Below are 25,216 nucleotides of genomic sequence, written 5' to 3' on the forward strand. Positions count from 1 at the left end.
TTAAAGCATTAATGACTAACATAATTTTGAAACCTGACCCGACTCGATGGGTCGACCTGGGCCTAGGACCGGGCCGAGTATAATTAAAAAACAACAAGGGTTTGGCCCGGTCAACCCGGGTAAACCCGGCTAAGACCTAGCCTTATTTTTTTTTGCAACTATCTTGCTCTTCATCTCTCCTTCGAGCAAGCAAGCGACAATAAAAACAGGATGAAAGCAAGCAAGAAGTGTAAGCCACTTGCCCGATAAGATAAGGAGAATGAGCTAAGAATGAGATTGGTTAGCTGAGACTAAGAAGGGATAGAGTTGAAAGAGAGGATTTGATTAGCACGCCTTCTGCCTGTCCTTTCTTGACTTTATCAATGGTATGCTTGATGATAGGATGACTGAAAGCAACTCGTCCGTAGTCCAAAGGTGGGTCTTTTCTGCAAACCCTTCTTCTTTCCCTCAATCTTATTTGTCTTCTTCTTCTGTACAATCTCAACCATCCACTTTACCTCAATCAACGACGAGGGGTAATCTAAAGCTTCTAGGAATGACATCTACTAGGTTTGATCCTAAGGCTTTAAAGAGAGGTGCTAAGGTTTTGAGAGAGTGGCTTACACTCCTTGCTTGCTAAAAAGGTTGAAACTTTTCAAAGTTTTAACATGTATAACCTGTAAGGGTGCTGTATTTTTGTGTGTTTTTGGTGGTGGGATTCATGGAAAATTTATGGAAATGGATTTTCATTGTTTTTGCTGGGTTTTTGGAATTGCATTTGAATTTTTTTTATTGAATTTTTTTGTTAGGTTTTTAATTGGGGGCATTTTTGAGAAATTGGTGAAATGTTTTTGTTTTGTTGAGTTGACTTGAATCAACTCTTCTGACCCGTGACCCGATTATTAGACCGGGTCGATCATAGGGTTGGGTTTAAAAACTATGGAACCATCCAATTTAATAGCTTAAAATTTTAAATAAAATATAGGATATGATTTAATTATTTTTTAATATTAAAAATTTATATATAATCAGAACTCAACATTTGACCCATTGTTTTTTCTAATATTTTTATTAAAATAATATTTTTTAATAATTTATTTAGAAGAGTAAAATTTTACAGCCAGTAAGATCAAAGCTATATTAGTCATAGTTTTTACTCTATATAATATTTTTCTAAAAAATATTTTAAAAACTTGATAAATGTAATAAGATATAGTAACTTGATGTTCTATATTAATAATAAGAATAAAATAATATTTTTTAAATAGCTGGGCTTGGCAAGGGCAAAACATGGTTTGAGGAGAAAATATGAATGCTAAACATTAAAAAAAAACCCTCTAAAAATAAACATAGTGTGCTATATCATGATCTAAAAGTGGGATTCATTCTTAATGTTCAATATCACTCGAGTGAAAAATCCTTCTCGTCAGGTGAGGTAAAATGGGGTTTTTCGGAGGGTACAACTGGTATTTAACGAGTCGGTCAAGTTATCACTAATATGTTGTCTTATCAGCATAGGGCCGAAGACAGAGAAGTCGAGCCTTGCACAGCATGTTCAAAGTAGCAGACTTTGAAAAGTAGGGCGTCTTTTCTCTTGGGCTCAGGGATTTGGTCTTAAGCTTTCGGCTATAAATTTCGTGTTATACTTTGACCAGGTGAAGACTCCAATGGAGGCATACACTGGAGCCTAGACATTACTGTGCCAAGAATTTGCAAAGCTCTGTTCAGATTTGCAGCATCACCTGTCTATGTATTGATTCATAGAGCACAGGAGCTATGGCCAATGGTCATTTTACTTGGGGTCTAGGAGGATCACACTCTCACACTCGTAATGTCAGACATCTTTTTTAAATTTGGTCTTGATATCAACTCGATAATTCACTGATCTTGATCTAAACTGAATTTTATATTAAATTGAATGGGTTAAAAGTTTATCTACAGCTCAAATCATGACCTAGTTTAACTTTTTAGTTTTTTTTTTTAAATATTGAAATAAGACAGTTTAGGATTGACTTTGGTTAATCAGCAGCTTTGAACTTAGAGAACCATTTGTTTCTTTTAAAACAATGAAAACACAGACAAACAGCATATATAAAGATCAAAATAGATTACAATTAATATTCAAACTTTCAAACAATCACTAATAGAAAGAGATGCTTGTACACTCAAATCATTTTCATAGATGTTGAGAAAATAATGGTGTGGGAAAAATGCAAATTGTTTGTTCTTGAACAACAGGCATGTGTGGTGTGTGGTAAAAGATAGACAGAAGAAGAAGAAATCACCTAATCTAATCAAAGAAGAATTGATTCATCTACAACGTAGCATTAAGGCTATCATTCATAGGATAATGGGATGTCAAGTCATCCAATTATTTGGCCTCTGACTGCACCACACCCATAGATTGGCAAACCTTGAAAAAATTACCTGAAAAATGTCAACTTAGTCAGGCAACTAACCATCTAGCAAAATCATAACATAAGGGCTAGAAGAAAACGAAAAAGATGGCACTACCTGAGAAAGCTCATACAAACACCCAGAAGAGGCAGTATAATTCCATGCCTTCCAGACAACTTCTGAGACCAAACCTTGATCATAATTCATGTACTCGTCTAAACGAAACATAACTGCACAAACTGCAGTTGCCATTGTTAAAAACACCAATAAAGTCATGGCCTGTCCCGTTATATATTTCTTGAACAAGAAAGCAAGAAGTAGCAAGACACATGAACCATGGATGATAATTCCCTTCTGATTTCTCTCACAGTTTGATTCTGAAAGCAATGCCAGTGTCCCGACCAGCATAGATCCAATGCAAACTGGCTTCTGCAAACATTAATCAATACTCAGAGATTCATGACTATAAAGACATTATGCATGTATATTAAGAGAATTGACTGCAGTGACATGATGATTCCATACTACCTTGTAAGAAAACTCTCTCTGTCGATCCACATGTAATTTACTGTCTGGGTTTTGAAGATCTTGGGTTTTCTCTGCCGCAACTGCCTGTTTCTTTGAAGGTAAAGTCTTGAACTTTCGAAAAAATCTGAGGAATTTAGATTTCAGGGTTCTTGGTTTCTTCCATCTAGGAATTGAATTCCGAGATTCTGTATTCACTTGGAGGAAAAATCTATGGATTCTAAGAAAGATTGAGAATTTGGGCGACTTCCAGATGGGTTGATCTGTTTTTGTTGCTTTGAATTTGAAATGGAATCTCTTGGCTCTAGCATGTACTTTGATTTTCCAAGTTTGCTGCTTCTCTGCTTGCATTGTCGGCAGACAAGCAGACTAGCCAAGAAAGAGTGAAAGTGGAACAGTGGGTAACCAACAAATTATTAAAGGCTTTACTGGCCGTTGAAGCGCTGGGTTGCCCTAGACAGAAAAGGTTAGCAAAAGCAGCAAAATCACAGAGGAGAATTGGCCCGTTGCTAGTCACAGAAGATAACAATTCGTGGCACCAATTTCAACAAACGAACACACTTGGGTTAAGTTAATTTAAAACAAAAATCAAGTTTTTAGCAGATAAGCAGAATATTTAACCCAATGTTTATCATGAAATAATGGAAACAATTGGGACTGTTGAGAGTGCAGATCTTTCATTTCATTCCAATTGATCGAATTGTCATCTTGTGAATTTAGTTCACTCAACAATTTTTCAAGATAAATTGACTCTTTAGTCACTCTACAGCTCCTCTGATTTTATGTTGAGTGGGTTCTAATATCAATGGATTAACATCTCTCCCTTTCAAAAATCTTTCGAATTTTTTAAGGGATTGGAGAAAAAATTAAAGGGTTAATGAAGGGAGGGACGGCAATGGAGCTATACAGGGGCAGAGAGGAGGGATGCATCATCTGTCTCTGTGAATGCCTTATAAACTTCACATTCCATTTATTGATATTAGAGGTAATTTTTTATTTTTCATAGAAGTCTTTATCAAACAGATCTCTTTTGAAAGTTCATGTTTATGACTAATTTTTATTAAGGCAGCTTTTGTTTTCTGTTAGCTTTTGTATTTGCAGTGAAATAAATGATAATAAATTAAATTATGTTTTATTTTATGGGATCTATTAAAAAATTAATTTTTAAATTCAATTTTTATACAATAGTTTTTATTTTTTTTAATCGAGTTTTATAAAAAAATTTAAAATTTAAATATATTTTTTACTATACATAAACTTCAAATATAATTTTTATCAAATACATATTTAAATCTAACTAATTATAACTAATTATGTTTTTTTAAAATTTATTTTTTTTCAAACTATAATCATAAAATTATCTAAAAACCAAACTCATTTTAAGTTAAGGACACGGAATAAAAAAAAAAATTATATTTATCAAACCAAGTCAAATAAACTAAGTCAATTATTTGTGTGTGCAGGGAGGTCCATCAGGCATACCATCTCTGCCTCCATATATGATTAAGGATGAACCCTGCCGTGATTCGCTGCAGCCTGATTAAAAGCCAACTGTTATTTTTTATGTAACTAAATAAAAGTAAAATATAATAAAATAAAATAAATTTCGCACCCGACATATACAATTTATAATATGGATAAAAGTTTACCCAATTTGACAACATGTTTCTTTCCTTTTCATTTTCTTATTCTCTCCCCTGTGGATCCTTGAATGAGTCTTAATTAATCTTAGACTATATTAAATTTAGAATTAAAATGAAGAGTTATAAAAAAAATTAAAGATGAAATTTTTTAAAAATATTTGATATTATATCAATTATAATTAATATAAATTAACTCATAAAACTCACAATTATAATCATTATAATCATGTATATAATTTCATTTAATTAACTTATTTAGACAACGTGTTTTTTTCTTTATTCATCCCTTACTTTTTTTTTAGTCAGGTCTTAATTGAAATTTAATTAGCTATAAGTTAAATGAATTTGGAGATTAAATTGAAAAGTTATTCATAAAACTCACAATTATGATGATGTATATAATTCCATTTAATTAACTTATTTAGACAACGTGTCTTTTTCTTTATTCATCCCTTACTTTCTTTTTAGTCAGGTCTTAATTGAAATTTAATTAGCTATAAGTTAAATGAATTTGGAGATTAAATTGAAAAGTTATAAAAAAAATTAAAGACTAATTAAAAAGAAAAACTTAAATCTATGACTAAATTGAACTGACCTAAAAGAATAGAAGGAGAAAAATAAAAAAATAATAGTAATATTTTGTGCACACTACTATCTATTATAGAAAATACATTTTAGTTTTTATTTTCATCGGACAAATATGTAGGATTTAGGTATCGTTTGGAAATGTGGTGCAAACCGTGTTCCAAAAAAAATTATTTTTTTACTAAAATTTAATATGTTTTATATATTTTAAATTATTTTGATGTGCTGATGTTAAAAATAATTTTTAAAAAATAAAAAAAATAATATTATTGACATGCATTTCAGTATGAAAAGTTATTTAAAAAACAACCACAACTATATTGCCAAACAAGCTCTACCATAACTATATTGCCAAACAAGCTCTAAGACAATAAAAGCAAGCATAATTTTTTAAAGCTAAACGATAACAAAGAATGAAGTTATATTTTTTATTTTAATTTAAATAAAAAAAAATCATTGCTTAGAAGGGGTTAAATTGTATTTTTTTAAATTAAGGAAAAAAATACATTAAACAACCATAAAAACAACTATAACCTAGATTTTATGGTTTAATTCGTCAAGCTTGCGATTCGAGTTATGGACTTAAATGAGTCTAATAATTTTTTCAAAAAATTATTTTGTACCTAAATATAAAATAAAAAATTATTTCAAAGAGCCCAAGCATGTGGATCTAGACCTCTAAAAAAAGAAATTAGGCGCGTAGGCCTTTAAGCCTGGACTTGCAAACTTGATCTGATATATTTATTAAAAAGTTTCTAAAAGGCAAATGCCCTTAATTTTTTTTTAATAATCAAATAAGATGTCACTTGTTTATACAAATAATGTGTCGTTTATCTTTTTAGATTTTGACCACCAGACAAGTCGTTTATCTTTTTAGATTTTGACCACCATAATAGTAGTAAAAAATTAAAGATATTTGATGATTGGAATTGGTGAAATGAAAATTTTTTCTCTATGTTGAAATTCAATTCTGTCTTTTGTTTTTTCCCACAAACTAGGGAATGAAAAATAATAAAAATAAAGTCTTGTATTAAAATTTTGGATTTTTTTAAATAAGGGGCTGAAAAAGTATAATAGTAGACATTGAAGGACTAAATTGAGCTTTTTATGCCACCTTCCAACATACCCCTTATTTTCAACGCCTTTCCTTTCTATTTTTTCTCTAGTAAAACAATAGAAAGCAATAGGCCATTAGTTTTGTAATTGAAGGGCTCGATTGATAGAGTAAAAATTTTAAAAAATAAAAAATAAAAAAAACACTACTATAATTCATAGTAAATCATAAGTGTCTGCATAGTATTTTATACGGCTGAACAGCACTCTTTCATTTTTTGTTTTAATCTACTCCTCGTAGCTCTGAGCAATCCTCCCTGTTACACTATAACCACTTGATCTAAGATAACATTAGTGATGACAATAAACACACCTATTCTGCTACATAAATTATAAAGTACTTTCCTCTCTATTAAAGAGTGAGATGCACCCATGCATTTTAGAGAGAGCTTTCCTTCTTCCTCTCTCGATCTTATCTGCTATGTGTCTGTGTATTGACCTCACCATCAAAGTGGGCTCGCCGTTGCTCTCTCTAGTGCCACCATCTTTCATTGTCCGGGCTTAATGTGTGCAGGACATGGGAGGGCATCACACTGCCATTTTTTGTTCTCTTAAAGAGTTTGAAGATCATGCTCAATAGATCTAGATGTTCAAAACTTAGAGCCTCGTCAATATCCGAACAAGGTAGGTGTTTTTGTTTTACCCACCTCCACCTCCACCTCCATAGGAACAGAAATGCTCCCATTCCTACCTCTAATCGAGTAAATGAAGGCGGGCACGGTGTCATCCCTAATATGGGGGGGGATGCTTTTCACCCGTTTTTCATATCTGTTTTCAATTTACTTTGCTTAACTTTTAAGAAATAGGAAAAAAAAATGATAATACGAAAAGATTGATGAGAAAATAATATAGTATTTAGAGCAAAAAAATATATTCAAGCATGGCCAATATTATCAAGAGATTAATTAATTATTTTTAAAAGTAGAGGAACTATTTAGTTTATTTTGAAAAACTAGGGGGGGTGATTTTATAATTTACTCTAAACCAACCAACATTGCTTCCCACAATTATATAATATTTATTATTTTCAAATTTATTTAATTATATTTTTAATTTAAAATCTACTGGGTATTAAATTTGTAATACTTTACCTTTCAACTATTTTTAACACTATTAATATTTTATTTTTTAATATTAAATTTATTAATATTTAATCTTGAATAATGATTCAAACATAATTTCAAGAATTAATCCCAATTAATGCTTCTACTACTTAAAAAACATGCCTCAGAGCAGTATCTCTAATAAAAAATGCTATATTAAAAAGTTAAATTAATAAAATAACTTTTTGACTAGTATAAATATAATTTTTTTTATTATGTGCATTCCCATGCTAAAAAGTTATTTAGAAAATTTAATTATATTTTAATATATTTTATGTTAAATTAATTTTAATATAATTATATAACTAATCTAGATATTTTATATATAATATAATTATGATATTTTTAATTATATAATTAATATGAGTAATTTATAAAAGTAATATAAAATTAATGAAGTAATATGAAAGTTAAAAGATATAATTTAAAATTTATTTATATGAATATTTTTAATTTTTAGTTTTATATGTTATTATTAAAAATTTAATTTTTTTAAAAGTAAATTCAAATTCAAATTTAAAAAAAAACTGCCAACATTTTAAATCTTATTTTCAATTTTTTTTTAAAATTTAAGTTTTAAAAAATAACCGTCAACATTTTAAATTTTAAAATTTTAAATTTTAAAAAAATAACCGCCAACATTTTAAATTTGAAAACTTTAAAGTTTGAAAAACTGACCACCAACATTCTAAGATTTCAAAATTTTAAAAAATAATCTATCTATAAATATTCTCATATACCTTAACAGTTTTTTCTCATCATTTTTTCTCTCCAATCTTTATTATATTTTATTAAAATTCATTAGGAATCATTCTAATTTTAATTTTTATGATGCTTTTGATTTTGATGATGAAACTCTTGTGTTTGCTTTTCAAGTTGTTACCGCTGTCGTTGTTGAAGAAGAATCAAATAATTAAGGGCGGAGAACAGGGTATCGTGACTCTATTCTTGGTCACAATATTGTCAATCTAATAGAAAAGAAGGTGAGTTAAGGTTATATAATGATTATTTCATTGAAAATCCTAAATTCGTTGAAAGTCAATTTCGAAAAGATTTAGGATGATTCGTCGTCTTATTTGGTCGCAGATGCAATGGAAGCATATAATCTATATTTCAAACAAAGGACATATACTCTTAGTGTTCTTGGTTTATCTTGCCTTCAAAAGATAAATGCAGCTCACATAATATTTATATATGGTATTTATACAGATTTTATTGATGAATATCTTCGAATTGGAGAAACCACTGAGATAGAAAGTCTTAAAGCTTTTATCAAAACAATAATAGAAGTTTTTGATGATTGATATCTAAGGGCACCAAACGAGGCCGATATTTGTCAATTATTATCAATTGAAGAGCAGCATGGATTTCCAGGGATGTTAGGGAGCATTGACTGTATGCATTGAAAATGAAAGAAATGCCCAATTACATGGCATGAGATGTATACTGGTCATTGTCATGAACAAGGTTGTTAAAATTGTGATTTTAACATGGCATGGAAAATACAATACAAACTCGGATTGTAAAAACTAATCGTAAAATCATATGGAGTTTTAAAATACATTGACAAAAAATTCATGCTTCAAATAAAAATTCATATATAGTTTAAGTACCTTAAAATACATGCTTCAAATAAAAATTCATACATAGTTCAACAACATAATTTTATTTTTAAAAAAATTTATTTGATTTAACTTAATTGAGTTTTGATCAAATTTAATCGGGTTAAATAAATGGTTAAAAAATAGTTGAAGCAATCAAATTTATTAAAATTAATGTTTTATTTGTATAAATTAAAATCTGACACGAGTTAAGCTTCTAATTATGAGTTTTGTGAATCAACCTATCATAATAAATATAATTTTTAAATTATCCCGTTACTATTTTTATATCTAATCAATCTAATTTTATTTATTATTTATTTTTTTAAATGATTCAGCATGCAAAGTATATTTTGACTTGTCACATATATGTGATGTCGTGGCGAAAACATCTACTCTCAAAATGTTATCTCATGTATTTATGTGACAAATATGGGGAGACAAGAAATTCTTATTTCTTATCAATGAAAAATAAAAATGGGAGTCACTGTCTAGTATTTTGGTCATTATAAACCTTAATTGGTCTCAGAAATCAGGTATGGGGACTGGTTGTGTAACGGAAAGTTATTAGCACCTCAAATATGTCCTACCTAAGGTAAGTTGCGTTGTTTTATTGTCTGATAAAATCTAAAGTCTTGTTATATATTCTAGTTATTGGTCCATCTATGGTTTAAGAAAAGTCCTTCTTAGTAAGAAGATCCTTATTTTATTAAGTAATTCTAATGTTAACAAAAGAATTTAATATCCAGAATACATCTTACGTATAAGGTCGTAACCCTAAATATTAAAAGCAAATAAAATAATTTTTTTAATTTTTAAAATATTGGTCTAGTTCTCGTGACTTTAATAAACTGGTTATTAAAGTCAAAATGCACGCTAACACATATTTTTGAAATTTTATTTTTTATATGAAAATACAATATAATTTTTTTTTATTTTTTTGAAAGACTTGGCCGTATGCATAAAAATAAAATATTCTTTGTTTAATGTTTTGAAGAAAACCGAGTATATTAATATCGGATTTGTATCTTTACAATATAAAAATACAAACCAATACTAATCAAAATTCAGTAAAAAATTTTACGGGAAAATCACAAGTTTTTTTAAAAAAAATTTTAAAAATTTTTTTTCTTTTTTTTTAGATTTTTTTACTAGGCCGAAATCAACCCAAAATAAAATGGGACCTACTTTCTAGAAGGCTGGACTCAGCCTAGCCACATGTGCTTAAAATAATTTTTAAAAAAAAATTTTCTTTTTTTTTGAGATTTTTTTACTAGGCCGAAATCAGCCCAAAATAAAATGGGGCCTACTTTCTAAAAGGCTGGACTCAGCCTAGCCACATGTGCTGGGCTAATGATCCAGCCCGTAGCAACCATAGACTGGTTACTGTGCACGAGTACAGTAGCCAGTTAATTAATTAGCCGGTTACTATGCATATGCAGAGCAACCGGTTAATTATTTTCTTGCTTGCAGAACGTGCACAGTGCACGTTCTGCATGCAAGAAGATGAACTGTAAACGGAGATAAAGGGAATTACCTGGGATGATGAACTTGGATAGATGAGCTGACATTGATGCTGGTGACTAGTTGGGCGGTGGTTGCAGGCGTTGGTGTTGTTGTTTTGGACGGGGGCAATTGCTACGGCGAAGAAGACGTTCGTCCTTTGTTCCTTTCTTCTTGTTTTTTTTTGTGTTTTTCCTTGTCTTTGCTTCTGCTCCTTTTTGGTTTTATGCTATTAGTGTCTCTATCTTTCTTCTTCAAGTCTTTGTTCCTCTATTTTAATTCATTTGCTTCTTTCTCTTTCTTTTTTCAGTTTCTCGCTTCTTTCTCTTCTGTTCACACCCCTCTGTTTCTCTCAAGTCTACCTTGTCTTCTTTGCTTTCTCTCAATTCATCATCCCCTGTTTCTTTTTCTCTATTCTATCTCCCTTCAAAACTTTTATCAATTTTCCCTTCTCTCTGTTTTCCTTTCTTTTCCCTTCTGTCCCCTCTCATTTTTTACCCTTTTCTTTCCTCTTATCCAGTTGCAGTACATCCTCTGGCTTTTATAGCCAGAGGATGGAAGCGGTTTCCTATGCAGGGACGGATTAACAACTAGAGAGATATCAGCCATAGAACATGGCTCCTTAATCACCGCCTTCACTGCTATAGCCGTTTCTTCGCCAGCTGCACTGTAACGTCGTCTGAAGAAGACAGTGAACAGTGTTGAGCGAAATGGTGCTATTTTTTTGCAAATTTTAAATAATATTTTTGATTTGATCCTTGAAAGTTTATGTAATTTTATAATCAAGCCCCCTGGAAAAATTGTAATTAGAACCTTTTATTTTAGCGTCTTTTTTGATTTAGTTCTTAGTTTTGGATTGTTTCAATTAAATCTCTAATTGGCCATCAAACTTTAATAATTATGCAATTAAACCCCTGATTTGACCAAATCAACTTTTTAAAATTATAATTGGACTTTAGAACTTTAATTTCTTCTAATAAAAGCCTAAATTAACTTAAAAATTAATTTTTCTTGTAATTAAACTCTTCATACAATCAATTAAACCTTAGACAAAATTTAATTGACTCTATAAACATCTGATTTTAGACTTTTCTTTCTTAACTTGAATTTTTTTTGTCAATAAGGCTCTTATCAGTCAAAAATATACTGTAAAATTTCATTCTTTAGAATTTTTGAACCTCCTCAACCAATTTTGGCCTTTTTTCGGCATTCTAACATTCTTTTCTCACTCATATTATTTTTTTTAGATTTCTTCTGAATATTTTATATATATATATATATAATTTTTTTTGTATTTTCTTATTTTTTTAGAACCCAAAAATAGATAACAACATGACTCGTAAAATCGTACGATTTTACTAGTCAAAACACGATTTTAACAACCTTGGTCATGAACCAACTATAATTTTAGAGGCGGTGGCTTCACAAGATCTTTGGATATGACATGCCTCTTTTGGAATGCCTGGATTATTAAATAATATTAATATTCTTGATCAGTCACCTATATTTGCTACACTTGTTGAAGGTCATATTGCTCCTGTTAATTATAAAATTAATGAGTATGAATATACAATGGAATACTATTTAACAGATATAGTTTATCCTAATTGGTCAACCCTTATTAAGACAATCCCAATGCCATTAGGAGCAAAGAGAAAATATTTTTCAAGTAAGCAATAGCATGCAAGAAAGGATGTGGAGCGGGCATTTCCTTATTAAGACAATCCCAAGGCCATTAGGAGCAAAGATAAAATATTTTTCAAGTAAGCAATAACATGCAAGAAAGGATGTGGAGCGGGCATTTGGGGTGCTCCAATCTCGTTTTGCAATTGTACACGGACCTTATCAATACTGGGATGAAGAAATGCTTGTAAATATTATGAAAACTTATATAATAATACATAATATAATTATTTAGGATAAAAAAGCAATGAATCTTGGATTTAACCATGAACGTGAAGCCAATTTCTTTATATCAGTGTTACATGGAAAAGTATCAGAACTACATGATTTTCTTTAAACTCATAATCGAATCAGGGATAGAGCAACTAGCTCTCAACTACAAGAAGATTTGGTTGAATATTTATGGGAACTATATGGCAACGAGTAAAATCATTAGATTTGAACTTCTTATGTTATCATAAGTTTCAAAATTTTTAAGTTTTTTATTTTTTATTATGGTTGTTATCTTTTAAGTTAATTAATCCTAGTTATTATTGTTAAGTGTTAAGAAACTTCAAAATAGTATCATGAATTTAGATCAATTTTATAACAATATATTTAAAATAACCAAGAATTTTCTATATATTTAATTAAAAATATATAACATTTCAATAAATCAATCAATTTAATTAAAAACTAAAACCTTTTTTTGTATAATTTCTAACTTTCTATTTTGAAAATACACTACATAAATTGGATTCAAATTAGAAATATCCATTTTCATAATTTGTTCTTCTTTTCCAATCCTGTCCAGTTGTTATTTCTCTTGATTTTGTTGAATCATCATGGCTTGTTGCTCTAACATAATTTTCTTGTATTGTTTCTTCTGATCCCCAATTTTAACTAGAGTATCCCTAAATTATTGTAAGAGATTTATTATAGTTACCTCCCTAATTTTCTCTTTTTTTTCTCGACGTTTAAGTCGTTCCTTTGCAGTCTTCTAAGCAATTGGTCTATCTTGATAGATCAATGGTTCACCATCTTCTCCTAAACTAACAGAATCAGGGGTAGATGGAGTTGACGAAGCTGGACTTGCATTGACATGACCTTTTTGTTTCTTGTTTGACCTTTGAAGTTGATTTGAAAGCTCAAATTGCCATTTAGGTTCTTTTCTTAAGAAAACCCAACAATATTCTAGTTGAAATCGTTTACCAGCTTAAAAAGCATACACTTACCGAACATCATTAATCTAGTAAAAAATTAAAGAAATTCAATAATGTTAAAATATGTGTTAAATAATTTAGCATGGAAATGAATATTAAAATTACTCTTAATTCTTCGGTCATTCTATTTTGCTGATGATTTTTAATTTAAGTAACAAATCCAATAAATTTACCGACTTTTCTATTTATTTTTTGCTATCTACTTGAGATGCTTATTTGGGAACGATTATTCAAGTCTCCTACATTCTCTATAAAGTAAGTATGTACTCGAGACTATAATTATTTTATTTATTATTCAACTCCTGTAATTGGATCCTTACTTATATTTAACCATGCAGAGACAAGTAAATAATCTTCTTCTGGTGAAAAGTTTTTATCTTTTTGTGATTTTTTTATTGTATAAACATTTAAATTCGAGTATTTTAAGTCATTAATTAATTGATCAGAATCACTTGATTGAGAGAGAATACCTTTTGACTCGCTCATAAGAAAGTTTGTAAAAGAGTTTGTAAAATTTGAATTCATTTACATTAAAAAAAAAAACCTCAAGTTGAAAACTTATAAGAGGGTGTAAAGGAAGCTCACGTTCAATGTCTAGCAATTTTGTAGTTTCTATACATGTGAATTAATTATAAGAATTGTCTTTTACTTGTTCTAACATTAATCTAATCATACAACCATTACAATTTAATCATTTTTAGGAACTAAAAGAGGATTGATATACTGATTTAGTTGTATTTTTAACAAGAAAAAATATAAATAATGTCAAATTAAAACAGCCAATCAAAAATAAATTTAAGGTATGTCACTCCATGTTTTTATCAATATCAGCTACCATCGTTACTTCGTTTTAATTTTGTCAAAAATAACAATATAAATTAAAATTGTCTTCCTTAACCCATATCAAAAACATAAAATAACAAAAAAATAAAAATCATCACAAATAGCAAATTAACAATAAAAGGTCTCAAGAATCAAGAGATGAAAAAAAAAAACATAAAATATTTTTAAGCAAACATACCTTTTGATTTCAGCTAATTAACACAATCGATATTATTAATTAACTAAAAAACAATTGATTCTTATTTTTTTAACTTAGAGAGAAGGGTGAGGCACAATGCACAGGTTTTGAAATTTATAAATAAATTTTCTAAATTATGTTATGCTTTAAAAAAAAAAATTAAACGTTGTGTTGTTTTCTTCCTTCAATTTGTTTTGCTTTTAAAAGAAAAAAATTAATATTGACCGATGGATACAAAATAAAGATATTGGCCTACAAATATAAACTAAATGAAAAAAATGGTAACTAGTACTATTATTTATATTGCTTTTTGCTATAGAGAAATGTAGAAATGATAATCACTGAGTTCAACAACTATTTTAGCTCTTTATTTAGGTGACCGGTTGAAGTGCATAGAGATAAATATTAAAGTTAAAAGTATAATATATTTTTTTGTTTGTTTTTTTAGCTTTTTAGCTGTTTGGAAATACTCTTACCAAATCAAAATAAATGAGATAGAAATGGCTTTATAGTTGATTTGTTTAAAGGTTATTGGTTTATTGAGAGATTAATTGGGTTTTGTTGCTGTGGAAATGGAACCCTTTCCCTCTCATTATCAACTGAGCAAGACTTTATTCCATAGAATTCAAACCTTGCTTACTTGACATGAATCGAATCCACACAAAACGCTAGCATTTGTCAAGCTAGTTAGATCATTACGAATGACTCATGGAGGAGGAGCAACAAAGTTGTTTCTGTGACTTGGTTTATGATAATTTTTAGACATATATTTTAATTGAAAATATATATATATATATATATATATATATTCAATTAAAATATATGTCTAAAAATTATCATAAACCAAGTCACAGAAACAACTTTGTTGCTCCTCCTCCATGAGTCATTCGTAATGACATTTACAATTTCAACCATGAAAACAAGCACACAAACTTTACTTAATGGTTAAGTAGTTAAGGTGACTTGCGTTCCATGAATTTTGAAAGAAACAAGAAATACGAGGAAAGCTAATCTTGTGTGATGTGTTATTCGATAAAAAAATTTAGGTTGACTCACGATTTATTTATCTCTAAAAAAATTCAAGATAAAAACCCAATAAAAATATTTTGATTTATTTTATTGAATAATGTTATTATATTTTTTTATAAAATAAAAAAAAACTGAATTAACTAAAATTTATTTATAATCAATTTTTTAACCAGGTTTAACCCGAAAACAGGTTTAAAAAACTATGATAATTAGAATAGTTGACCGGGTCAAACAAAAAACGTTTAAGAAACTATGATAGCTAGAGTAGTCTACCAAAGTATGGTAAATAGCAGTATTCACATGAAAGTTGAGACAATAGTTAGTCGAAGGTAGGTCTGTTCATTAAGAAGGTGGGCGGCGGCCCATTGATTAGCGCTGCAACTTTCAACCACAGACATGATTTTTCCTTGCGTTATTATCCTGATAAGCATCCATTTTGCAAGCTTGTCCAAAACCCTAAGCCACCTTTCCAATTGGTTGTATTCTAAAAAAAAATTGTTAATATAAATTATAAGATGAATACAACATAGAAGAAATCAATCAATCAGAGGGTGAAATTGACATTAGATGATGGTCCCCATATTAACAACAAGTGATACATCCGCAAACACCAAAATTATTTTTCTTTTGATTTGAAATTCAGCCCGGGTGGTCTTATCAATCAACTCGGGGGTTAATTCCGATGGGTTAAGTGAAAAACATGAAATTTTTATATATTTTTAATTTAAATTAACCCAAGTTAATATAGTAAAAATAAGCAAATTCTTGAATTATATTGAATTTTAGATAGTGTGTTTTGCAGTGTGATAGCGGTTGCTTTTCAAATAATTTTTTGTGTTGAAATGCATACAAATAATATTTTTTTATTTTTAAAAAATCATATTTAATATCAGCACATCAAAATGATTCAAAACGTACAAATCATATTAAATTTTAATAAAAATAAAAAATAATTTTTTTAAAAAATTTTTAGGAACGCAGGTTCAACCGCGTTCTCAAACACTACCTAAGAGTCTTGTTCTTCTAAATTTTAATTTTTTATTGTTGATTTTTTTTATATTTTTTATATTTTTAAATAAAAAATATTTTACACCGCAAATACTTACTTACCCTTGAATTTCCTAACTATGGCATAACATGGTTTTCTAATATCCCGACTCTCAGTGACCTGGCCAGTCAGCTGGATGCTCATGTAACACTGACTATTCCCTTTCCAAGCAGGGAAAAGGTTCTGAAGTTAGTAAAACCTCCATGAACAAACAGGGCAATCGATCAATTTTCAAACAATCATGGAATACTTACCATGCCAAACATCTCTTATGTCATAATGTCAGCTACGTATGCCAATATAGGACCATGAAAAGAAGGGGCAAATCTTAAATTAGTCTTGATCATGGTAACATCAAGAATTCGTTCGCTCATGCATCAGCAATTATAACCCTGCTGCCACCATTCTTTCTAATTAACTTGCTGATTAACAATCTAAAAAGTAATTAGCAAAATTCTATAGCACTTGCAATCTGGCCTCAGATTGTACACTCAAGTGAAGCATTAATTCTTAACTACTGATACAAGCTGATTTAATGTCAACCACCATGTTCTGGCCATCCTCTGGCTAAAATATTCAACCAGGCCCTTAAACTACTGTACTAACATTACCTTGTCGGCCGGGATCATTTTCGCTTGGCCGTGTTGCTTCGGTAACCTCCTGAACTGCACCTGAATCTGTGGTATGTTCAAGCAATGAATGCCGACAATTCGGGCACGACGAGTGTGACAAAAGCCATGTGTCTATGCACCTGACATGGAATCCATGGTTGCATTTCGGAAGCACCCGAACTTTCTCTCCATCGACGAACTCCCCTAAGCAAATTGGACATTCTGTGGCTGCAATACTCCCTCCTGCTCCATAGATCGCCACTGGGATCTGGCGTAAATCTCGCTTCTTGAGTCCTGTGGCAGCTAAACGCGCTGCAGCTACTTCTGTGGTCTCCAAGGCAAACCTGCTACTGCAGCGCAGAAGGCAACGCACAATTGAATTCAATCCTAGCGCACCGATTAGTGCGCATAGCAAAGCTGCTAATATAATCACCATGTTGGTGTCGAAATTCGTCTCGTTAATGTACGAATCGTGCGTTCTGTTCCCATTAGCCGGTGGCACATCAAGCGGTACCGTATCAAGCATGCGGCGATGCATATTGACCGTCAATGAATAGGAAGAATTCCCTTCTCTTTTTCAGCCGCTAACAGCTTGAAATCTTTGATCAGTTTTGGTACTTGAAGGAGAGGAAATGACTCAGAGGAAAAAGAAAAGAAAGATGACTTCTGAAAGCTTGGGTTGATTTCTTGAACTAAGAAAGAAAGGATGGCTGCGGTTGGTTCATTTTGAGAGTTCCTTGCAGCAATGTTGTAAAGATTCCAGCTAGAAAGGGACACACAAGGAGCATCTTCTTTGTGTCAAAGATAAGAAGAAAAAGCAACAAAGTGAAGCGCTGGAGATGATCAGTGGCTGTTATCCGAATCAAGGGGACCGTTTTTACTGCAAGATTCCCAGCTTCTTAATCAGAAATGGTCCTGTCATCTCCATGTATGTGCTCAGATAATTCTCCCTGAAACCGAAACCGAAACCGAACAATAAAGCAAAAGACATGACCGCGATTGGAACTATACAGCAAATTATCAGCCTTACCTGACTCTTGTTTCTTTGTCATTGGCTACTGGCTACTACAATAATTCATTCTTTCTGCTCATGATCTTGACAAGGCGTGTAGAGAGGGTATATAACTAGGTGCTGGAAGGGTTTAACTTGTATTAAAAGATTGATGTCTGTGGAGGGGTCAAGACGCTAAGAGATATTATGCTAAGATACAAAAAAAATCAAGGGAAAAAAGTAAGCTGCAATTGTAGCAACTTTGCCTACCTAATCATGATTATCAAGCACAATTAACTTAAAGCTTACTCAAGTACCAAATGTAAACCTAATCCCCTTAATTACACAGTTGGACATTTCTGGGTGGAATCAGCAGATGATAAGTTCCTTGTTCATGTGACTTTTTACCCAGATGATGAGTGGGGAAGTTTGCTGCCACCATTTCATTTGATCACATTATCCCTTTTGACATCACATAAAGGTAGATAAGTACGATGATTAAGGATTAAAAAGACGAGATCGTCATCGCCCCTTCAAAATATCGTTTGCCCTTTTCCTAACATGATGCTAGCTATACTTTTTGCTTGCTCATTCAGCTTGATTTTTTTTTCGTTACTGAAAGCAACCTGATCTGAATCAGGGCACGAGCAAAAAGATAGGGTAAGATTTAGGTGTTTTGTAGGCGGAGAACATTTTTCAAAGTACTTGAGAGCTCATAGCATTTTGTTCCATCATTAATATCGTTAACCTTGTGTTAATTAAGCTAATTAATATAACTAGCCAATGTCCCAACCCCCAACGTTGATTTTTTAAACATTGTTTTTAGGGAATCATAATTCTTAAAATATAATAAACAACAAGACCTAGTGTCTCTCCCAAGTGTTTAAGATTAACTCGATACAACTACTGCTCAAATATCCCCAGCTTCAACTCTGCTACAAAAGAAACGGGAATTGGCCCAAACAGAGGAGAGGAAAACGCTCATCTCTGGAGAAGAGGAATGGGAGTTGGCACAAAGAAGGGAGGAACCATGCATTAAAGAATGTCTGTACACTCTGTTTAGTGGCCCTATAAAATCAAATTAGGCAAGACAAACAGCCCTTAGTACGTGGCAAGGGGAACAGGGGATTGGTCCTTGACGATCGGCGAGTCTAATTTTGTGGGGTTCAGACGTTCAGGTTGTGTTCCTAGCAATAGACTCGTGGATGATGCGTGTGAGCTCTTGATTGGAACAATTACATGCAAGTTACATCAAGTGGGGCCATAGCAACTATGCAAGAGATTACAACCACTTCCCTAAATCTAATCTCGTTGTTTGTGAGTTAGGTAAGGCGAAAATAAAAACAGTTGGTAGTTACAGCTGTTCCAATATATATAATTTCCAACACCAAATTAAGTATCAAGTTTGTAATAAAATGTATTAAGGTTATATTGAATTATTTTATTTTGTTATTAAACTTAGTTTAATGAATTAATCTTGAAATTTTTCATTGTTTTCATGACTTAGTTAATTTAAACGATTTAAAGATAACTTAAATAATTTATAAATAAAATATTATTATAAAATTAAAAAAAATTATTAAAATTTGTTATTATAAAATTAAAAAAAAATTTTATTTAGTCTGAATTTAAAATTAAATTATATAAATATTATCTTGATATAATATAATCAATATTATCATTTAAAAATAATTCAAGTGATTAAAAAAAATTCAATGATCACATTTTATTTAGTGTAGAAGCTAAATTATTTATGGATTATTTAATAAATTTTTTTTGCTGAGGCAACCAGCATGGCTAACTTAATAAGAAATTAATGAGGTGTTTATTTTTTATTTTAAAAATATTTTTTTTAAAAAAATAAATTTTATTTTAAATTTTAAATTTTAAATTTTAAATTAAATATTTTTTAGTATTTTTAAATCTTTTTAATATGTTAATGTTAAAAGTAATTTTTTAAAAAATAAAAAATTATTATTTTAATATATTTTAAAATAAAAAATATTGAAAACACAAAAAAATAAAGAAATAAAGGAAGACTGACATGATGATACTTTATGGTACAAAGACGTAGTCAGGTCCCTCACCCACCTGCAACGGCTAGGAAAGGAAGGTTCTGATGTATCATGTGTTGTGAAGAAATGGTTGCGCTAAGTTACAAAAGATGACGAGGTATTTGGTATCTTAATTAGTTATTTTTTTTACTTAATTATAATAATAGTTTTGGATTATATTTCATTCAAAGCTGATAATTTACAATCTTGCTAATGCATTCGGAACAAATTATTTTTCTTCTATTTCGTTTTAGATTTCAAACTCTAAATATTAATATAAATAGCTAACCCACCTACCAATTTATCTAAGCCAGTTTGTTTTATGAAAAAATGATTTTTCTAATTTTAGAAAAAAAATAGTTTGGTTTATAGAAAAATAATTTTCATTTATTTTGGACGCAATAAATTTTCTAAAAATTATAAAAAAATAAAAAATATCATATTATTTATTAATTATATTAAGTTTAGATTCCAATTTTTTTATTGTTATATATCTTATTTTGAATCTTTTTATTTATTTATTCAATTTCATCCTATATAATTTGATTTAATTTTATTTTTATATCAATTTTGATATTTATTTTTTTTATTATCAATTATTTTTTTAATTGAGATTTTTTTATTTGTTATATTTGGTTCTTGTTTTTGTATTGTTATTTATTTTATTTGAAATAATTTATGAAATTAAATTTTTTTATTTCATCATCCCTTAACTTTTTTATTTATCAGATTTGATCCTTATTTTTTTATTACTTGTTTTATTTAAAGTAATTTATGAAATTAATTGTTTTCAATTTCTTCAACTTTTTTTTCTATCATAGTTATTTCTTGTTCTTTTAATAGACTTAAAAAAATAATTAAAATATTAATAAATTATTTTTTAATTTATATTTCATGATCAAATATTAAAAATTATTTTTTAATTTATTTTTAATAATATTATTAAATATTAAAAATAATTTATTTTAAAAAAATTTATGTTCCACGAAAATCATTTAAAAAATAACCTTTAATAATGCTAGCATAATTAGTAGAATTATTTACTACTCAAGTTTTGAACCAAGTTTTATAACTATACGCGCGATATTTTATTTAACTTGATTATTTGAGGGATGATTAAATGAATAAAAAAAATATTTTATATTTTATAATTTTATATTTTATATTTATTTATTTATTTATTAAATTTGATATTTTTTTTATTGTTATTTAATTTACTAGGATCACTTTTCCGGTTGTTTTTCTTAAAAAAAAAAATTCATTTTCCATATTTTTTTCCCTTTCAAATTTGATATTTATTTTTTTATTATTATCTTTTTTTAAAGTTTTTTAAATTTATATTTCATAATTTTATTCTTTAAAATAAAATTAATTTGAATTAAGTTTTTGAATTGAACTCGATTCAAGGATTTTATAAATTTATAAGTTTTAGAAATTAAATTAAATTTAAGAGGTTTATTAAGTTGATTTATTTTTATTTTTAAAAACTAATGTTTTTTTTTTAGAGTTTCACTTTATTATTTTTTATAATTTACTTTTTATATGATTAATTTTGGTAATATAACTAGAGTTATAAATCCTCAATATTTTTATGCAATAAACACATGATTTCTTACGTTTATTACAATTATTAGGTGAATATAATATGTTGTTCTGTCTTATAATATATTTATCAAATATAAAATAAGAGAAATTGTCAAGTCTAGTCCAAGATAATTATTTGTACAATTCTATTAATCTTGTCCTTTTAGTACTATCCAGCAGGCCAGACATTATCTTATCTTTTGATCACACATATCCACATAATAAATGGGCTGTTGGCTACTTTTTAAATAAGTGTATTCCATTAATTATGTGGACCTAAAAGCACGAAATGAATTTGAAAATGTTGCAATCACGTGATGGCCATAAATCACTCTTTGCTATATATTTTTTTGGAATTGAATCAACCTTGCAAATCAATATCAGGAATTAATTTAAAATTATTTTTTTTCTTTTTTTAAATAATTATTTTTCATAGAATTGGAAATAATTATATAATGTCTTGATTTCTAATTTAATATTTTTTATATTACATAAAAGCTTCATGTCCTAATAAAAAATTCCATACATTTCTTTTCTTTATTCTTTTTACAAAAAAAAAAAGTTTTTTTTGAATTTTTTTTAGAATTTGGTTATCTTTTTTTTTTTTTATAAAAACCAAATCAAACTGAAAATAATTACCTATAACATATAGAATTGAAGGAGGGACTAAGTTATGAATAATAATATTTTAAAAAAAGAGGATTATATATATAGTTTCTAAGACCATGTGGTTTAATTAATTAGTTTCCATAAAGTAGAGTTATAAATGAGAAATACTAGTAAACTTCTAAAATAATCTTTAATTGATTGAAGGTCATTAGTTTATTATGCCATGTTACGATACAAAGATAAGATCATTTTATTTTAAATTAAAAGAATATTTAAATTTTTGAGAATTATTTAATATTATTAACAAACCTGATCTAACAGGTCAACTTTAAAATCTATTGACCTGTCTCATTGTTTAGCTCGAGTTTAAAATTAAACAATATAGAAGATATTTGATGTGACTCAGCTACCTTTGTAGGTCTAAAAGCAACTTAGATAATTGATAAAAAAAACATGGTTTGGTTTCATGAAATTTTTAAAATGATAATTTTTTTAATATTAAAATAATAATATATTAAATCAATCCGAACTATGCAACTTAAATAGCCAAGCTTATAACTTACACCATTGACTTTGCTTTGTTTAATAATTTTGTTTTTAAACTATTTTTTTATTTAATTATACAATACCAAAAATAAATATAAATCAAATATCTGGATATTTTTTTAAAACTATAATAACCTCATAGAAAATAAACTAAAATAAATTATAAAGACCAATTCAAAATTAACAAATATTGAAAGATTGAATTAAAAAAATAGTAAAAAATACAAACAAGGATGAAATTAGAAGGGAAAAATAAAAATAAAAAGGAAAAGTGAGAGAGAATGAATGCTCACATGACACCCTATTTGTTTTTGTGTTTTAAAAGTATTGTTTTAAAAAAATTTGATTTTTTTATTTTTCATGTACTTAAAATTATTATTTTTTGATATTTTTAAATTGTTTTAATATGCTGATATTAAAAATAATTTTTTTTAAAATAAAAAAAATATTATTTTAATATATTTTCAAACAAAAAAATATTTTTTTCTACGCTCCAAAAACCACTAAATCATATCCAGTTTTTTAGTATAGAGTAAAATTGAACTCTTTAAATTACAGGTCATTGCCTAATAAAACTGATCTCAGTTTTGATAAGGAAACTAGGAAATTATGAAATAGAGGATATTTTTTTTTTGGATAAATTCAAATAATTTCCATGAGATATCATGAAAAATAGTGACTTGAAATATTTGAAAATATTACGAGAACCTCTTTTTTATATATATATATTCAAAGCATTCTTAATATAATATCAATAGGAATGATTTTAAAAATATTAAGAGTACTTTGGATATTAAAAGTGGGTTTTGTAATATTTACTTAAATATAAAATGATTTCTTTTTAATTTTTAAATTTTTATATGATAAATGTAATTTTATAGGGTTTTAATAATTTACCCAAAACATTTCCCTTATTAATAATATCAAATTCCTATTTGATATTGGTATTGATAAGCCTATATTAAATGGCCTAAAAATCATAAAATAACCACCTCTCTTAAGCTCGGTTAAGGAAACTACTCACCTTTCCTAAGCAAGCTCGGTTAAGGAAACTACTCACCTTTCCTTCTAACTTTAGTTCGAAGAGGATCTAAATTTTTGGACATAACTATATTTTGAATTTTACTATCCCTGCACCTATCTATTAGATGTATAAAAATTCTTAAAGCATCCACTATATTTTCATTAATAATTAATATTATATAAAAGATAATGTGTAAAAATCCTTTAAAAATTCACTATATTTTCATTTACATTGATATATATATGTTAGTGATATTTCTTATTAACACTATCTGGATAATATTACGTTTTAGCCCATTTTCTTCATAAATAAATTTATGGGCTATAAATAGAACATGAATCATTTAAACAAAAAATTCAAAATTTTTATTCTTTATTGCTTATTTATTTCTAAAATATCTCTTTGTAATATTATTGTATTTTTTCTCAAAACGATTACTGACTTAATCATTAAAAAGCCTCAAAATTCATCAAATATAACATTTTTCAGGTATCAGGCACCTACCTTGAGCCATCTTGATTTAGGAGAATAGATTAGATTTTTAAAATAAATAGACTAACCGATTATCCAAGACACAAATCTTATCCCAAAACTATTTGAATTTTTTTAACATCATTAACTATATCATACTATACTTTGGTTATGATGTCTTACAAAGTCATGCTACATTATGCAATGAGTTAAAAATAACATAGATAAAAATAATGTTTGGTAATTGGTTGTTGTATTTCTTGTCATAACCCAATTTTGGCCCTTTGGCTTTTAATTTAATTTTTACAGGGTTTAAAATGAAAAATTAAAAGATCAGAGATTTATTTCGATGAAAAGTGTGATTTGTCAACTTCCGTGAAAATTAAGGACTACAATATGCCTTTGTCATTCTAGCCTTATCCTCAAGATAATCCTTACCTTCAAGCTAATCCCTACCTTCTTTAAGATAATCCTTACCTTCAAGATAATCCTTATCTTCTTCAAGATAATTCTCAAGATAATGATAGTTGTCTGCTTTTGAATTCGATTCTAATTCTAACTTCAAAAAAGAGAATGAGTTTGATTGAGACTTTACTTCTCGCAAGTGATGGGACTCTTGCACTATAAATACAGATCTCAGGGGGGGAGGAAAGAAAAGAGAAGGATGAACCCGAGAACAGAGAATTAACCCAGAAAAACAGAGCAAAAGAAAGAAAAGAAGGAGGGAGGACGATTAGATAAAAACCCAAAAAAAAAAAAAACCTTAAGAGGAGGTCATTACCAAAAACCTTAAAAGAGAGAAACATAAAAAAGAAGGGGGCGGCGAACCCTATACTAGCCGCCGCTCCCCTCAATCCTTTTTCTTCCCAGTCTTCCTCGACTTCGCCTTCAGCA

General features: G+C 28.7%; 2 protein-coding genes across 3 annotated transcripts; both read right to left on the reverse strand.

Annotated features, from left to right (window-relative positions):
* Positions 1-2,050: 2,050 nt before the first annotated feature.
* LOC105109563 (uncharacterized) lies at positions 2,051-3,433 on the reverse strand. 2 transcript variants are annotated; one of them, XM_011004303.1, is made up of 4 exons: positions 2,905-3,433; positions 2,494-2,805; positions 2,324-2,406; positions 2,051-2,293 (listed from the first exon to the last, which is right to left on the reverse strand). In XM_011004303.1, exons 1-3 carry the CDS (start codon positions 3,250-3,252, stop codon positions 2,338-2,340), a joined length of 729 nt encoding a protein of 242 aa, XP_011002605.1. In that variant the 5' UTR covers positions 3,253-3,433; the 3' UTR covers positions 2,051-2,293; positions 2,324-2,337. The 2 variants fall into 2 exon arrangements, with proteins under 2 accessions (XP_011002605.1, XP_011002604.1); XM_011004302.1 differs by having other exon boundaries at positions 2,051-2,406; positions 2,905-3,432.
* Positions 3,434-16,745: 13,312 nt separating this feature from the next.
* Positions 16,746-18,718, reverse strand: LOC105109564 (RING/U-box superfamily protein). Its single transcript, XM_011004304.1, has 2 exons — positions 18,074-18,718; positions 16,746-17,993 (listed from the first exon to the last, which is right to left on the reverse strand). Exon 2 carries the CDS (start codon positions 17,579-17,581, stop codon positions 17,021-17,023), a length of 561 nt encoding a protein of 186 aa, XP_011002606.1. The 5' UTR covers positions 17,582-17,993; positions 18,074-18,718; the 3' UTR covers positions 16,746-17,020.
* Between the last annotated feature and the right edge of the window lie 6,498 nt (positions 18,719-25,216).

Source organism: Populus euphratica, unplaced genomic scaffold, assembly GCF_000495115.2.
Source record: "Populus euphratica unplaced genomic scaffold, PopEup_1.0 scaffold227.1, whole genome shotgun sequence".
Classification (NCBI taxonomy): domain Eukaryota; kingdom Viridiplantae; phylum Streptophyta; class Magnoliopsida; order Malpighiales; family Salicaceae; genus Populus; species Populus euphratica.